The sequence below is a fragment of the Salvia splendens genome, chromosome 3, assembly GCF_004379255.2.
Source record: "Salvia splendens isolate huo1 chromosome 3, SspV2, whole genome shotgun sequence".
NCBI lineage: Eukaryota > Viridiplantae > Streptophyta > Magnoliopsida > Lamiales > Lamiaceae > Salvia > Salvia splendens.
Window position 1 is genome coordinate 6,231,855 of NC_056034.1, and position 18,505 is coordinate 6,250,359.

At 38.5% G+C, this 18,505-nt stretch overlaps 2 protein-coding genes across 2 annotated transcripts; both read left to right on the plus strand.

Moving 5' to 3' along the window:
* The first annotated feature begins 848 nt into the window (after window positions 1–848).
* Window positions 849–5,992, plus strand: LOC121793871 (potassium transporter 5-like). The gene is made up of 8 exons (XM_042191897.1): window positions 849–1,118; window positions 1,461–1,683; window positions 3,351–3,638; window positions 3,724–3,984; window positions 4,062–4,114; window positions 4,233–4,347; window positions 4,521–5,059; window positions 5,181–5,992. The coding sequence occupies exons 1-8, from the start codon at window positions 939–941 to the stop codon at window positions 5,802–5,804; spliced, it is 2,283 nt and encodes a 760-aa protein (XP_042047831.1). The 5' UTR covers window positions 849–938; the 3' UTR covers window positions 5,805–5,992.
* Window positions 5,993–8,544: 2,552 nt separating this feature from the next.
* Window positions 8,545–9,858, plus strand: LOC121796478 (zinc finger protein GAI-ASSOCIATED FACTOR 1-like). The gene is made up of 2 exons (XM_042195321.1): window positions 8,545–8,900; window positions 9,183–9,858. The coding sequence occupies exons 1-2, from the start codon at window positions 8,545–8,547 to the stop codon at window positions 9,856–9,858; spliced, it is 1,032 nt and encodes a 343-aa protein (XP_042051255.1).
* The last annotated feature ends 8,647 nt before the right edge of the window (window positions 9,859–18,505 follow it).

The window sequence follows — 18,505 nt, forward strand, 5'->3', positions numbered from 1 at the left end:
GAAATTATTGGAATATTATTGGTAATATAAGTAAAATAGGTGACAGTTTTGCTCATTTGAGATAGTTTAGCCAAAATAATAATCCTTCTGTCTCATGTTACTCACATTTTTCTATTTCAGCTCATCTCAGCGATTTACACTATTTATATTTTAAGTTAGAATTATAGTATTTAATTAATACTACATTCGTCCCTTAAAAATAGAAACTATCTTCATTTTGAACCGTCACTTAAAAGTAGAAACTTTTGAATCTTTATGGAGTATTTTAGTAGGTGGACCCCACAATCCACTATTACTACTTTCAATACTTTTTTTTATTATTTTCTCTTACTTTATCATTTTTCTTTTCTCATCTCTTACTTTATCAATTATGGATTAAAACTCGTGTTGTTTCAAAAGTTTATATTTTTGAAGAACGGAAATAGTATATTAGAGTTAATTAAATATTCTATTAATATAATTAAATGATCTCTCATTACATTTAAAATATTAATTTTATTACACTAAAAAATCAATCTCGAATACGATACGACCACTAATATATTCCGATTCTCTTCCGTGATTGGAATTTCCTAATAAGTAGTTGAAAGAAATAAAATTAAAGAATGAAGGAAAAGTACAAGCAAGGAACAGAGTGGTAGAAAATTAGTGTTGAGAAGGATGGCATGACAAAATTAAACAAGTACTAGTAATTAGTAAAGAGCACCAATAATACACATTAAATATCTAAGTTTCCACTTTCCACCAATGATGACGGAGCACTTCGGGTAGCATAGTAATAGTAGACTTAACTTAAGGTTCCACACAATGTAACAACGTTGGATTTCCACACAATGTAATAGTTTGACTGTCATACCATCCGCCCTATAAAAACCCTGCACCACCATTACCACCACCCATCACATTGCCTTCTTGCCAAGAACAATACTCCATTAAACATGGCCGAGCCGCACCACAACACGGAAACGGCGTCGGAAGAAACCCACCACCCACCCGCTGAAAATGAGGCCGGTATCAAGGAGAGGAAGGTCTCGTGGGCCAAGCTCCGCCGCGTAGACTCCCTCAACATGGAGGCCGGAAATGTTTCCTTCAAGCCCACCCATCACGCCTCCACCCAGGTCTCTCTTTTTCTGCTTCATAAATTTTTCCAAAAAAAAAAGAAGAGAATCTTTCTTACTATATGTTGATTATTGTATATGCATGTATATAGTTACATAGAGATCTACGAATATTAAAATACGAAACTAATTGCTCTTTTTAAATGTCTCTTGTGCTTAGAATTCGTACTTCATCGTACAAATTAAGCAAATTAAATACAGTAACATTCATTAATTTGATAGTCCCATGTAAGTGGTGACAGACACATAAAAATTGCATGAATATACGAATTCTTTAATTTTCGAAATAGGAGTTTAATTAAAGCCATATGTGATATGTGGAATGAATGAATGAATGAATAGGTAAGTTGGGGGAGGACATTAAGCCTAGCGTTCCAAAGCGTGGGAATAATATACGGAGACATCGGAACGTCTCCGTTGTACGTTTTCGACAGCAGTTTCGACGGCAGCATCAAACACAAAGACGACATATTGGGCGTGCTATCCCTCATCATTTACACCTTCGTTTTGATACCCATGATCAAATACGTCTTCATCGTTTTACGGGCTAATGACAATGGCGATGGTGAGCATTTTAATTTTATCACTTTAATTTTTTCATTGTCCTTTCAAATACTGTATATTACTATTAATTTACATCTCATAGTCAACAGCTGCGTGCGAGTAAACCACATAAATAATTTTAAATGTATACAATGTTGAATCTAATCTTCCTGCGATAGAATCTTTTAGTGTCAATCCTAAAAAAATATTGGGAAAATATAAATTGCATGAATTTGGACGTATTGAAAGAAACAAAAGTAGTTGAGATATGTATCAAAGACTCAAAATCATCATATGATGATAGTATCACCTAATAGTATTTGTGCGCATTTGGGGGAGGCGGCCTGCACCCGTGCTTGGGGAAGGTAGGTAGACTCGTTTGTACCCACCCAGACAACGAAGCGCAGCTCGGTGGTAAGACGCTTCACCTCTGACCGTTAGGCCGGGGGTCCGAGTCACTTCGGGGGTAGATGGGGAACCATCGTTGATCCTCCTTAAAAAAAAACTACAAGTCCTTATTAATCCGTTAGAAAAACAAAAGAGTAAAGGCCAAAACTGGTCATGAACATATGACCATTTTACGATTTTGGTCCTAAACTTTATCTTTTGAATTTTTTGGTCCTGTACATTTTAAATCGGATCACAATTGGTCCTCCGTATACAATTCCCTTAATTTTATAACGGTCAACGGGTTTAACCCAATTTTGACCGATTAAAGCTCTTAATTATGATTTTTAACTCACTAATTATATCATTAATTATTATTCTAATTTATTACTCCTAATAAAACAAAACAAATATGTTAACAATAAATATACTAAAAACAAATAAAATTAAAATAACAAAATGAAATTAAAACAAATTCTCTAACCCTTAGCCAAAAACGAATCGTCTTCTCCCTCTCCCCTCTCCCTCCCGCGACGAATCACCCTCCATCTCCCTCCCCCTCACTTCGATCGCCAGCGAATCCCATTCCTGGACAAGGGATTAGAGTAGTTCTCGACGAAGCCTTATACTTGACTAACCCTTTTTTGTGGCCCAAACGAAGAAACCCTAACCCAACGAACAAAGAAACCCTAAATGGAGAAGGGGAACGACAAGGAGAAGGAGAATTTGTTGAATTTGTTGTTTGTTGTCCCCGATTTTGAAAGTGAATGAATCTTAGATTCATTTCATGTATTTATCATAAATAATTTATGATTTTATTTACAAAAAATAATTTTAATTATTAAATAATTTAAAATTGCTTAAGTTGGTCAAAATTGTGAATAAAATCGTTGACTGTTAAATATTAACGGAATTGTTAACGGAGGACCAATTGTGATCCGATTTGAAATGTACAGGACCAAAAATTTAAAAGATAAAGTTTATGACTAAAATCGTAAAATGACCATATGTTCACGACCTGTTTTGGCCTTTACTCAAAACAAAATTATGCATGATAATAATTTACTCACAAAATTTGATCAAATTTTCAATTTTTCTCAATTGTCACAAAAACATACAGAACGTCATATTTTGATAATGCTCGAAATGATGTTATTTGAATCAAAGAACTTTTTTTTTATTCCAACTAATGAGTATAACACTTTTTTGAGCTATCACTAAAAATGTTATTTTTATACATGGATATCCATGTGACAATTATGATGATAAGCTATAATTAATGGAATATACCTGAACAAATAGGAGGAACGTTTGCACTATATTCCCTGATATGCCGGTACGCAAAAGTGGGGCTGATCCCAAACGATCAACCCGAGGATCGGCAGCTCTCGAACTACCGGCTCGATACGCCGTCAAACCAGCTGCGTCGGGCTCAGAAGATCAAACACGCACTCGAGAGAAGCCTGACTGCCAAGATAATCCTCTTCCTCGCAACAATCCTCGGAACTGCCATGGTCATCGGTGATGGCGTTCTCACTCCATCCATTTCAGTTCTCTCTGCTGTTGAAGGAATCAAGGGACTCGGCCAAGGTGACTAATTAATTAAATTATTTATTTACAATTTCCTTTAACCTTCCATGGTTTCACTGAAGCATGGTGTATGGATTTTTGGTAGATGCGGTTGTGTACATTTCAATAGCCATATTGATAATCCTCTTCAGCGTGCAATGCTTCGGAACTGACAAAATCGGGTACTCGTTTGCTCCGGCGGTTTGCACGTGGTTCATGCTGATAGCTGGGCTTGGCTTGTATAACTTGTTCAAACACGACATCACTGTCTTGCGCGCCTTCAATCCTGTATATATTATCGATTACTTCAAAAGGAACGGCAAAGAGGGATGGGTCTCTCTAGGAGGAGTCGTTCTCTGCATCACCGGTGATTCTCTCTCCCCTCTCTCTCTCTCTCTCCATATATAGATGCTAATATTATTTTTTCATATTTTTGGTGATCAGGAACCGAAGCCATGTTTGCAGATCTAGGCCACTTTAATGTACCTGCTGTCCAGGTATGATGAGGATTTTCCATTTCCTTGTTCTCGTATAATGACCTATTTTTCTTTGGTTCTGCTTTTAAAATTAGTTCTAAATTGATCACCTACCTATATATATATATATACTCCGCAGATAAGTTTCTCAGGAATTGTGTTTCCATCTCTTCTGACGGCATACATTGGACAAGCTGCATATCTTTCCAAGTTCCCGGATCATATTGGCAGCACATTCTACGACTCCGTACCAGGTGAGGCTACCTAAATGAAACAGACAAATACCACGCATATGTGTAAAGAGAGAACTGAAACTAGTATATAAGTCATTAATTGGTTGTAAATGAAATTTCATGAAATTCTATGATTGAATCTAGGGGATCGCCAGAAACTGTAACTAACTCAGCAGTTTATGGTTTATGTGCAGATCCTTTGTACTGGCCTACATTCGTGGTAGCAAATGCTGCGGCCATCATCGCCAGTCAGGCTATGATATCGGGGGCGTTTGCGATCATCTCTCAGTCACTGAGCCTGAGCTGCTTCCCTAGGGTGAAGGTGGTCCACACCTCTGCCAAATACGAGGGCCAGGTCTACATCCCCGAGATCAACTACCTTCTCATGATCGCCTGCGTCCTCGTCACCTACGGCTTCAAAACCACCAAAAAGATAAGCCACGCTTATGGTATTGCAGTGGTTGCTGTGATGGTCATAACCACACTAATGGTGACCCTGATCATGCTGATGATATGGAAGACCAAGATCTGGTGGATTTTGTCCTTCTTCATAGTATTCATGTCTTTGGAGATGCTGTATTTCTCATCAGTGCTATACAAATTCAACAAGGGCGGTTACCTCCCATTAGCCCTATCTTTAGTGCTGATGACCATGATGGCCATCTGGCACTACGCCCAGCAGAAGCGCTACGTTTTCGAGCTCGAGAACAAGGTCTCGACCGGGCACGTGCAGGTATAGTAAACTTCATTTTGTACAAATGCCCCTAATGATCTGAATTACTTAAAAATACACTTTCAAATAAAATTTAAAAAATATAGCCCCTATTAATATTATTTTCTGCTTCCGCATGCAGGAGCTGGTGAAGAGCAGTGGTGTGGCCAGGCTCCCCGGCATCAGCCTCCTGTACTCGGAGCTGGTGCAGGGGATCCCGCCCATGTTCCCTCACTTCATCTCCAACGTCCCTTCAATGCACAATGTTGTAATCTTCGTCTCCATTAAGTCCATCCCCATCAGCAAGGTCGCTCTCGAGGAGCGCTTCCTCTTCCGCCAGGTGGAGCCCTTCGATGCCAGGATATTCCGGTGCGTCGTCCGGTACGGATACAAGGATCTAATCGAGGAGTCCGACGAGTTCGAGAGGCTATTGGTCGACAATCTCAAAGAGTTCATCAGGCACGAGCATTTCATGAATACCACCGCCGCCGCCGATCAACACCACCACAACAACTCTCCTATTATGGCGACGGTTCTGAGCGGGGCGGAGGAGGAGACAAGGGCAGTGGAGGCGGCGATGGAGCAGGGGGTGTTCTACCTGATCGGAGAGGTGGAGGTGGTGGCGGCGAAGGAGTCGTCGTGGATGAAGAAGTTTGTGATAAACTATGCTTACAGTTTTCTGAGGAAGAATTTCAGGCAGGGGGAGAAGATGCTGGCGATACCAAGGAACAGGCTTCTTAGGGTTGGAATGACCTATGAAGTGTGACTTAATAATTTGATATATAGTAGTAGTACTATATTCTTGTAATATGGTTTTCCTGAGTGGATATGTATGTGTTGTATGTTTGCTGAATTTTCTGCCGTTTTATTGTGGCATGTAAAGTGTTTCATGTGTGTAAATTCATCATGTTGTAGGCAATGGAGCAAAGCCTCAATACTTCAATAATTTTATGAAACGAGATTATGGAATCGGTTCCAGATTATTTGATGGCGTGGCACACATATATACTACTGGGGAGTGATCAATTGCTAACTCGTCATTTAATTGCTAACTACAACTAATTTAAGATCATGGAATTTTAGAAATCTTGTGGTCTAAAATTTGCCACGTGTAATTTTTGTTTTTATTAATTAAATCAAAAAAGATAAAAAAATTACCAAATTAGGATTTTGGATGAAAATGTCAATATAGTGTTTCGAAAATATCAATATAATGCTTTGAGAATGTCTACACAGTGTTTTGAGAATGTTAACACATTGTTTATATTGACATTCTACATATATTATATTGACATTTGTTACTTTACGAAAAAATTGAATTTTTTTTTTCAAATTTTGACATCGGAACATATGCTAGTGAGATCTCGTTAGAATTCTTATGAAATTATCTTTAATTTGATATATGTTGTGTGAAAACATAATTCAAATCGAGAAAGTTATATGCGTTTTAAAGTTATAGGATATTTTTCAAAAGTTAGTTATAACTAATTTGTTTCAAATTGACCTTAATACACTTATTAACTTTTTTTGTTGATCGTATTGACATTACGGGGCTGATGATCTAGGCTCCTTGATTTGAATATCTAATGGCTATTATTTGATTGTAGTTAGCATTTAAGTATTGAGTTAGTAATATAACACTCCCCTATATACCATGTACTAGTAGTTTCCAATTTTGAAGGTGAAAAAACAAGCGAAACTTGAATTAATTAATTACTATATCCTATTTCATTATATTAAAATCATCAGTATTATACATCCTCAAGTATTTGTTTTTAAGTTAACATTTCACTTTCTAATATTTATGGTGACACATTCACAATATAATACTCCTTCCGTCCTATAATAGATGTCACACTTTCCTTTTTAGTTTGTCCTACAACAGATGTCACATTTTATTTTTTTGAAAAAAGTTATCTTCACATTAATATAAATATAATATTTTTTCTTTCCACCTAACACACAAAACATCTCCTAAAATTCATGTCATTTCTCAAGTATGTCATCAATTATGGGATCGAGGGAGTAATTCAAGTATGTTTCTCTTTCTGCCTTTGAACCCATAGCAATAAACCAAGTACTGTAATAAATATAGAACAATACTCCGTAGTACTTACTACGTATTTGTTATTCTACATACTACTAGTATATTTTAATGTTTTGTAATATACTCACATCCAGATCTTATCGATCAGCATCTTTTTTGTTTATTTAAAAAAACTACTGTAAAAGAGAAACCGATGCACGCAAATAATGTGGAATTGCTGAATATCAACGATCTCATTTGTCATGCAACGTTATGAAAAAGACGTGATTCAATGAACACAACAATTTATTTGTTTTAAAGTCAACTAAATTATTGAACCGTAAATGTAAAAAATAAACCTTAAAGTCAACTCACTTATTGAACTGTAAATGTGAAAATTAAGCAAATAGTGTAGCAATTAGAATACGTGGGACCAAACGAGGGATGCTGTGCCACTGTGGTGATCCACACCTTTTAATTTCTAATTCTACCTTCACTGACATAGCTACATATAGAATTCTTATAGCACTCCATTTCTTAAAATTCGGTATATTTGCTTCAAAATCAATCAGTGGGTAACGAATGATTACATCTAAATAAAATGTAAAGGTGATTTCTACAAAATTATAAAAAAAATAAAAATGGTGGTTCCATTTATCCATTATTTTGTCCATTTCATAACACCAAACAAGCAAGTAGCAACACCACCACACCCCAATCCCCTCTAGCTCCCTTACCACAGGTACACATCATACATCAAATCAAAGATTAAAATACTTATTTGGGGCTGATCTAATTCATGAGACAAACAAACAAATACACACACACTCACTCATGAGCAATTGGGCAAAGCAGGTAAGACTGCATTTAAATACTCCTTCAATAGGCCACACTCGTCTCTTTCTAAGGATGCTTACCGCTGTTCTCTTCCTCTACGTCTCTCTCTCTCTCTCTCAGTTGCAGGCTCATGTTGATAAGAGAGGAACAGACAAAATGCAGATAATGAGAATGATTATATCATTATTGTATTGATTAAGCATGGATGCAATTTGTCCTTGTTTCTGGCTGCTACTAATAAACATTCATTACATATACACATGTATATAAGATGAGACCCCTTTACCTCGTAGCTACCCAAAAGCATGCAACATATCATAATGCAGTCTATCTTTGTTGAGGATTTCGGAGAAGAACACCACTTCCAACCTCACAGTCCTACCGACACAGCCGGCGACGTCTCCACCTCTCGCCCCCTCAGTACGTTGTCGTCCAAGAAGAAACGCAATCTCCCTGGAAACCCAGGCAAGCTGCACCTCATTCTGGATTTACTTCAAACATTACTATATCCAAAACATTGTACCTAATATACATAAACTTAAATAGCCACCACTAAGGAGTAAGAGGGGCTGAAGCCCCCACCATATTTTTTTTGTTTGTAGATCCTGATGCAGAAGTGGTGGCCTTATCACCGAGAACTCTAATGGCGACGAACCGATACATTTGCGAAGTGTGCCACAAAGGATTCCAACGAGATCAGAATCTGCAGCTGCACAGGAGAGGCCACAACCTGCCATGGAAGCTCAAGCAGAGGCCTGCCACACAAGCCAAGAAGCAGGTCTATGTCTGCCCGGAGCCCAACTGTGTGCACCACAACCCTGCCCGCCCCCTTGGCGACCTCACTGGCATCAAGAAGCACTACTGCAGGAAGCACGGAGACAAGAAATGGAAGTGCGACAAGTGCTCCAAGCGCTACGCTGTCCAGTCCGACTGGAAGGCACACGCCAAGATCTGTGGTACCCGTGAGTACCGCTGCGACTGCGGCACCAACTTCTCACGGTAAGTGAAAAATGCTCCACTTTTTTTTTATATACTCCCCCGTTCCCATCATATGCGACTCGTATTCCTTTTTGGGATGCTCATCTCCCTTTTAAGCAAAACATAACACAATTACTCCCTTTTCTCACTCCACTTAACTTTTTAAACATAATTTTCTTAAATCGTTGTCCAAAAGAAACATCTCGCTTATGACAAGACTAAGGAAGTATTAGTTAATATAGATAATGGTATGATCATGTTTGAGCTCCCTTTAAGCTATACTTTTGGCTCGGTCACTGGCAGGAAGGACAGTTTCGTGACTCACAGAGCGTTCTGCGACGCTTTGAACAAGGAGAATTATATGGCAAAGCATAATGCTGGTGAAGCAATGGTGCAAAACCATGCTGAAGAAGTCTTGCATGCTTCTGTAGATTTATCATGTCATGAACCATTGTCATTGAGCACGCATGGGATGATGATGGCCAGCAGTTTCAATCCATTTTACAGTCCAAGAACTCTGAAACCGGCTGCCATTGGGGGACTGAGTAGTCCCCCTTTAGCAGCAGACTCTGTTTACACATCAGCAACTGCATTGCTGCAGAGGGCTGCACAAATGGGCTCAAAAACCAGTGACAACACTTCTCTGTCTCCAATTCTTCTCAGAGGATTCACAGGCTACTTCACTCAAACCCGAAACATTGCAGACAAGGGCTCTACTGAGGCTGGTTTCAATGCGGCCGCGCCCCAAACATCCACTGCTTCGAGTGGAATGCTTAGAGGTGATGTTGCAGAGATGGGCTTATATGATCTTTCGGTGTTTATGGGTTCATCAGGAGGCGGTCATTCCAGCGGGCTAGTTCTCCAGGAGCAAGAGAAGATGACTGTTGACTTCTTGGGAGTGGCACCTCCAACGTTTTCGGGTGCAACAGAATATGGGGATGAAAGGCAGTGCTTAGAGGATGTGCATTCCCAATGGTAGTTTGATCAGGAAAGATATAATATCACAATGAAAATCGTATCCATTAAAAGTCAGGAATCGTAATCAATCTGATCAATGTCCTACCCTAATTCTAGCAGGACAATAACACAATGATGATGATGTATAGCCTATGTTCTAGTAGTACTTCCTAACTCAACCACAAACAAAAGTTGCCTTCTTCGTCCACTTTACTGCTAACTCTTCTTGAATATAGCATCCACACTTTCTTGAATATAGCATCCACGCTTTCGCCCAGCAATAGCCCAGCCATAAACTTCTTCTGCCACATCATCAGCACTAAAAATCCTCCTGCACATCATCAGGACAAGCAAATAGCCTAGCAATAGCCCAGCCACATCACCCCTAATTATATAAAACAAATAATTGACAATCACACAAAATACGGAATTAAATTTACGACACAGATACGGGAAAATCCAATTATTTTATTTAAATTTTTAAAAAAGTACATTTAAAAAAATTACATAATTAAAAAAAAAACTAACGCCGTGCAATCCTCCGCGCCCACAACTCTTCAATTAAATCTTTTTGGAGTCGAATATGAGCATCCGTTTGGCGCATGTCGGCATGTGCTTGGAGGAGGCCGGCTTCATCGTGCGGGACCCCATCTCGTACGTTGGGGGCGGCTATGCCGTGGCTTGGACCGGCTTCATTATCGTCGTTAGCCCAACTAGTCAGTCGTACACCTTCATCTTCGACAATCATGTTGTGCATTATAATATAGGCGTACATTATATCAGCAATGCAGTCAATATGCCACAATCGCGTTGGACCCCTAATTGCCGCCCATCGAGACTGGAGCACACCAAATGCGCGCTCCACGTCCTTGCGCGCCGACTCCTGACGTTCCGCAAAGTAGGTCTTCCTCTCATCCGATGCGCATCTGATCGTCTTCACAAAGACGGGCCACCTAGGGTATATCTCATCCGCCAAGTAGTAGCCCATATCATGCTGGGTCTCATTGGCGACAAAACTGATGGCCGGATCGACGTCCTGGCACTGCTCGTTGAAAAGGGGGGGCGACGAGTTGAGGTCGTTGTTCGACCCGGCTATCCCAAAATACGCATGCCAAATCCATAGCCGGTAGTCAGCAACGGCCTCCAGGATCATCGTGAGATTCTTTCCCTTGTAGCCGGTCGTGTAGAACCCCTTCCAGGCAGTGGGACAGTTCTTCCACTCCCAATGCATACAATCTATGATTCCTAACATACCCAAGAACCCATGCTTCTCCCCGTGCATCTGCATCAAATACTGACAGTCTTTGCGAGTAGGGCTTCGAAGGTACTGATCACGGAAAATTTCAATCACGCCCTGACAGAAATACTTCATACATTCAAGGGCAGTCGACTCACCGATGTGGAGGTACTCGTCCCACATGTCTCCCGCGCCTCCGTAGCAACTGCCTGATTGCCGCAGTGCACTTTTGAATAGGTGTGTGGTCGGGTATGCCAGCCGCATCGTGCCTGAAGCAGAAATACAGATATCGATGCTCCAAGGCGTTAACAATGCGCATAAACAGGGCTCTGCTCATCCTAAAACGGCGCCTGAAATGGTTGTCGTTGAACCGCGGCTCCTGTGCGAAATAGTCTGCGTATAGGCGCTGATGTGCAGCTACGTGATCACGTTCAATCACTGTTCGGCGGTGGACAACTGGTCGTGGTCGAGGTCGAGGTACCGCCGGCTGCAAGGCCCTCTGCAGCAGCCGATCAATCTCACGGTTCGTATAGGCCTCTAACGCTTCGTTCATTCGACGATCGTACTCCTCATCATCCCCACCACTACCACCACTACTACCACCAACGTTGCTCATTTCCCGTTATTGATATTGTACAGAAATTAAGATAGAGAGAGTACTCGTTAAAACAAGTGGTATGAATGAAAATGACGTGCAAATCGCGTATATATAGTGTTTTGAAAATTAAAAAAAAATTAAATTAAATTCGCTCGCCGAACGCTCGCCGGTCCTGAGCCTGCAATGGCGGCGAGCGGACCGGCGAGCGCTAGCGATTCGGCCAGCGCTAGCCGATTTTTTCGCCGAAATGGCGCTTGCCGGTTCCAATGGTTCGGCGAGCGGACCGGCGAGCGCCGGAAATCGGCTAGCCGGCCCCCTCGCCGCCATTGGAGATGCTCTTATCCTCTAATATACTCTAGCAGAGATCAACAAGTGTGATGCGAATCCACAAGTCACACATTATTTGATCAACCCCACCAAGGACATCCATCTACCAATGACGAGGGGAATGACAAAGAAGATGCAAGACAACTTAAGTACATTCATCCGTGGATTAAGCTCCTCCGAAGATAATGCTCGAGTGGGGAACAACCGGAAGCTAAGCATGGTGCTCAAGGCCTCGTGGGAGGAGGGATCGGAAGCGATGCCCGTCCAAGCGTTTCTTATGGAGTCATTTGCTCCTCACTGCGCGCCTTTCGTATAATGGTCATAACTCTCTCATCCGGACTCCGATGGGGGCGTGCAAGATACTCACGCGAAGCCCTTTCGAAGACGAAGATAGTGTTTTTGGAGGATTCCAGAGAAAACGCCCGACCGGGCGTTCTGACAGTAGAAGGCATCGATAACCAATAAACGCTGCAATCAACACAATGACAATGAGGAAAACGACCAAATCAGAAAATGGATTACCAAATTACGAGGCGTAGAAGGCAAAGGCGAAAAATTATGAAGCAATAATCCCCTGATCTTATTTTCCACATAATATATCTTGGTTTCTCCATAAAATTCAGCATATTTTGTACTCAATGATATTGATGAGAGTAATTTGATCTCCCATTCGATCGGTAAAAGAAACACTAAATCAAATCAAATTGACAATATGCTACTGGTATTGGTATTGCTCAACCAAACTAACCAGATTTCTTTGGTACATCTCCTCGTTTATAATCAATAGATATAGCTCAAGTTGTATCTCTGTTTTTGGCGAAAATAAGTTTTGTAAATTTCTTCAATACTCTTCTTTACACTTTCTCAGTTTCTCTATCCCAAATTAACCGATCCATAGGATATCCTAAGTCAAACAAATGAGTTATTTTATCTTTTAGCAAAAATCAATTACTTTAATTTTTTTTACTTAATATATCTTCTACTCCATTCTTACGAAACACAATTTTTTAAAAGTAATGTAATGAAAAAAAAATGTCTTAATTAACTTGAGATGATGTAAATATGTTACTTATATATACAGATGCACATTGTATAAATATACTCACCCCAAAAAAAAGAAGAACTAATCATTATTTACAGATAAATATCTTCATATGAGTGACTCTCATGGCCAGTGGCGGACGCAAAAATAAATTTTGGTAGGGGCTTCACTAAAAATTTTCGTAGGTAATATACATAACTTCGTCCGTCATTAGGAGTCTCATTTTTTGGCGGCACGAATTTTAAGAAATATTAAGAAAAATGAGTGGAAAAGAGTTAGTGAAATATGTGTCCCACTTGTATATATTAGTTTTAAATGAAATGTTAGTGGAATGAGTTAGTAGAATGTGAAACTCTATTACCATTTATAGTAAAAGTGAATCAGGACTCATATTCGTGGACAGACTAAAATGAAAAAAACGGGACTTCTATTCGCGGACCAGGGAGTATTATATATATATATATATATATATAGGGTTTTGATCTATGCAAAACTGGATTTAAATACAGAAACGCAGAACAATATCATAATTAGGGCACTTTTAGGTCATAATTAGGTAATTTGTAGGTCATGCTAACAAAGCATGACCTAAAACGATCTTAGTATGACATTAAATCCAAATATTATAATATGACCTAAAATTGCTTAATTATGACCTTCCGTGTTTTTGGTTAATTATTGACCATTAGATCATCTAATCCTAGGGCTGAGATTTGGTCTGCATTTCTGAATTTAAACACATACTTATTTTGATCATCTCCCTATATATATATATATATATATATATAAAATAAAATCACAATAACAACTATTATAAAACCGCATAAATATCTAATAGATAAATTAATTGAATAATAAGTTTAATCAAAAGAATGATATATTTCATATTCTAGTTGTGTTTGTTTTACTAAAATGGTGGCAATTAAATTCTACATTGATTGAAAGTGCTACAGCATTGGCATAAGACAAAACCTTTTTCTATTTCAACACTTTACAAAAACGTGTGTCAATAAGAAAGCAATTTAAAAAGTGTAATGACATTTTTTATAATTTGTAGAGCCTAAAACGTTCCACTTAAATAGGATAACTGACTCTTTCTTTTAATATTATTTTTAATCATTTAAGTTTAGTTGTTGACGGTTGTAAATCAATTCATCTTCCTTCTTCCATCTCTATTCACCGCCATTGTTGCAGGTAGTTTTTATCTGTAATTTTATTTTCAAGCCCCTCCTTCTATTAAACCTCTAATAATTTAGACATCAAAGGTATTACCTTGGGAAGGGCTGAAGATACATTCTGAAAAATCTGAAATTTTTTGCAATAGAAATTTATTTTAAAAAAAAGTTTGGGAGGGGCTGAAGCCTCTCATCACTTCAACGTGTGTCCGCCACTGCTCATGGCCAACATAAAATAAAAATCTGGTTATACGTGTAGGATCATCTTTAATCATATATAAAAAATGAATTTTGGTGTAGAAAATTTCTCCAACTATACATTAAATCCAAACCTATTTTTGGTTTTTTCCATAGAAGAACACCAATTATGTTGCTACGGCAAAAATTTATGAGACGTATATTAAAAATGGTATAAAAGTTTAATTTGATGTAAATGATTGAAGTAAAACTACTTTTTTAGCGTGACATATAATTTGAATTTGAATTTGAATTTGAATTTGAATTTGATATAGATATGTGAAGGTGGTCCAATGGTGGTTATCTTATACTATGATGCGTGAATAGAGCAAATTGGGGCGGGGCTTCTGAACTAATTAATTCACATGCTTAAAGAGTTAAGTGCACTGTGCACCTTTATCATCAGCTTTCACCTAAATCAGCTTTTTAAAATTGATAAAGTTTTGTAGTTATTGGAATGTTGCATCTTTCTCTTTTTGGGAAAATGACCTCAACAGCCGCTTCTCCACTGTAAAATTGTCATGCAATTTCACCCAACCTATTTATCTTACCCTATAAGCAAACTGAAGAAGACCTCAGTTAATAGTAGTTATTAGTACTAGTATTATTCTTTTGAGTAGGGAGTTAATTAATTATTTATTTTTTAAGGGGGTATTAAATTACTTATTAGATTTTCACCAATCGGCGTACTTGCTCTATAAATTTAATTAAATAGTATGCTTGTTGAACCGCAAATACACATCCCTAGTGACTCGACCTGCAAATCGGAGTAGTACTACTTAAGTAGACATGCAAGGAGAAAGATAGATTTTTCAAGAATTAGCATCTTTGTCACAATAATTTGTGGAGATCTATTCGAACTTATAAATTTTTTGCACCTTAATGAAATGTGGAAAATATATACTCTTCCTCCGCAACAACCTAATGGCAAAGTACAACATGCCGAAAAACAGGCCTTGTACAAGTACAACAAGCCACAATTTCTTCTTCTAGCTAATTGAGTTGCCCCAGTTAATTTGATAATTTGAAACTATATATGTAATGACACAACGGCATACTTTTCCAACAAAATGCCAAGTAATTTAATAGCAATAGAGTTTAATTATGGGATAAAACAAATTGATGAACCGGATAACAATTTCCTTAGAGTCGAAGAAATCTTTCTAAATAAGTCCTCCCAAGAATCCAGTATGATGAATACTTTATGTTTAAAATTCCAAGGAAGATGGGTTGAAGTTTCTACCAATTTCTATAATGAGGGCAGCCGGCTTAGCTCATTGCTTTTTCACTTTTGCAAAGTGAATCACAAATTAAGAAACAAAAAGCTCATGCATTCATCACACATGCATCTTAGCCCCACTAACTCACACACACGCTCACACTCTATATATATATATATGGGAACATTAAGGTCATATTAGTCCCTTAGTGTTAAGTTCCTACTTAAAATCAATCATTAGATTAGGTAGGTGGATGGACGGATTAGATGAAACTTTGATAAATGAATCCGTGTTGCATTATTAGGCATAATCTGTACATTATATGGGTATAATTGTAAAACAACATTGAATCATAGACGTGTCAAAACGGAAGGAGCGCGAATTAAGCGGAATTTTCAATAGACCTTCCATATACTCTCTCTCTCTCTCTCACTCCAACCGTCTCACCCCTCAATCCACGACTGAAATTCGTCTCCCCTAATTCACCCCAATTTCCAAACCCTAGCCGCAACTACAAGCCACCGGAAATCAACAACACCGTCGATTTTCGCCCTAAATCAACCTCCAGTGCCGTTTCACAGTCGAAACCTCACTCGCTTCGCGCGCGACCATCCAATTAAAGGCGACGACAAGGTAGGGTTTAAATGGTTAATTATTTGGTAATACCCACTGTTAATCGCCGATTTTCACCGCCTACACATCACCTACTCGTCGATTCAATAATTTCTCCCAAAAAAATCACAGTCTTCAAACTCATTTTGTTCGATATTTAAACTCGTTTTGTTCGATATTTTCTTTAATCATAAAATCGAGTTCATTTTTATTATGGTTCTGTCTATTATTGAATTTGTAATTATTTACTGGTTTACAATTGTGTATTGGGCGATTATGTAGAGGAAATGTTATCGGGTTTTGATTTTTGGTTCGTCTCACAGATCCAGTATGACGAAGAGAGGCCGACCTTTAAAAAGCCAACCAACCCAGGCTGCAGGTGAGAAATCTATTACATTTGCATTTAGAATTCCTGGAGTAGTGGCGTGCATTTTTTAATTATTGTAAGCAGTGGCTTGCTGGTTTAATAGAGAGGTTGTAAATGGGTGAATGTAATATTCCGTTATGCATTATTTGATTGCTTGTGTACATTATTTATCAAGTATTATGCATTATCTAATATAAATGTGATACAATATTGATACCTCCGATTATAATCATGTTCTGATGTCGTATGTTGGACAGCAGCGAAGCAGCCTAGATTGAACATTGACGAAGCGGTCGATGATGTTATTCCAATTGCGATTGCGCACAAATTCCGGGAGAGATTGGCTGAGCAAAGGGCCGAGACGAGTACCGCTCATGAAGAGGCAGAGCAGAGAAAACCGAGGGGGAAGAAAGTCGACCATCTCTATTGTCGACGGACCCCATCCGAGCTCCTTAATTGTTTAAAAAGCCTAACTCCACGGCAGAAGGAAGCCGTTCGAGAACTGGGTTTCGGAGCTATCCTGCATTTCAATATAAAGGAAATTCCGGGATACCTAGCCTAATGGGTTCTAAACACATTTAATCTAGCCGACTTGTGGCTTGGTATGTTTTGAACAATATGTAGTGTGCTTCTTGCAAACAGAATCATATTTTGGTATTAGTGTATGATTTCATCAACGCAAAATCTATAATTGATGTAAATTATCGAATAATGACACGTCACTCCTTAATAATGTAAATAGGTAGAAAATAATGTAGAACAAGTTAACTGGATTTTAATAATAACGTACAACAAACTGAATAGATATTGTATAGAGTTATGCGATCATAGACTCTCAAAAACATAATGGATGTAATTAAACGAATAATGTACAGAATGTGCTGATTAATGAATGGAACTGGAATAATAATGTATAGTAAGTTAAGTGCTTGTGAATAATAATTAAATCGTCCATTACTGAGTCAAAAAAAACCATTATAGAGTAATATATGTACATTATGTTTATTAAAACTACTCCCTAGCCGAGATGATATCTAAACCTTAGATGAATGACTGAAACTCGTGGACATTGGCGACGGTTTTGTTACTTACTACATAGTACACCCTAGCCCCAAGGATTGCTAAACCCCTGGGGAATACGTGAAACGTGCGCCGAACAATCAAACACGGCCAAACACAAAAAAAGGGCTCAGCAAACATATACATTACACATCATAAATCGTCCATTACTGAGTCAAAAAAACCATTACAGAGTAATATATGTACATTATGTTTATCAATTAAAACTACTCCCTAGCCGAGATAATATCTGAACCCTAGATGAATGACTGAAACTCGTGGACATTGGCGACGGTTTTGTTACTTACTACATACTACACCCTATCCCCAAGGATTTCTAAACCCTTGGGGAATACATGAAACGTGCGCCGAACAATCAAACACGACCAATAAAAAAAGATGGCTCAACAAACATATACTCCCTCCGTCCCAAGGAAGATGACCCCTTCCTTGGGCGGCACGGAGTTTTATGCAATTTTATTTTGTGTGTTAAGTGGAGAGAGTAAAGTAAGAGAGAGGGAATAAAGTAGAGAGAGAGGTGTTTCCATTTATAGTAATGGGTCATCTTGGATGGGACAAACCAAAAAGGAAAGTGGGTCATCTTTAGTGGGACAGAGGGAGTACATTACAGATCATAAATCGTCCATTACTGAGTAAAAAAAACCATTACAGAGTAATATATGTACATTATGTTTATCAGTTAAAACTACTCCCTAGCTGAGATGATATCTAAACGAATTTTGATGATGGATTGCTAAATAATAGAAAGCATGTAGTATATCTCAAAAATTAATA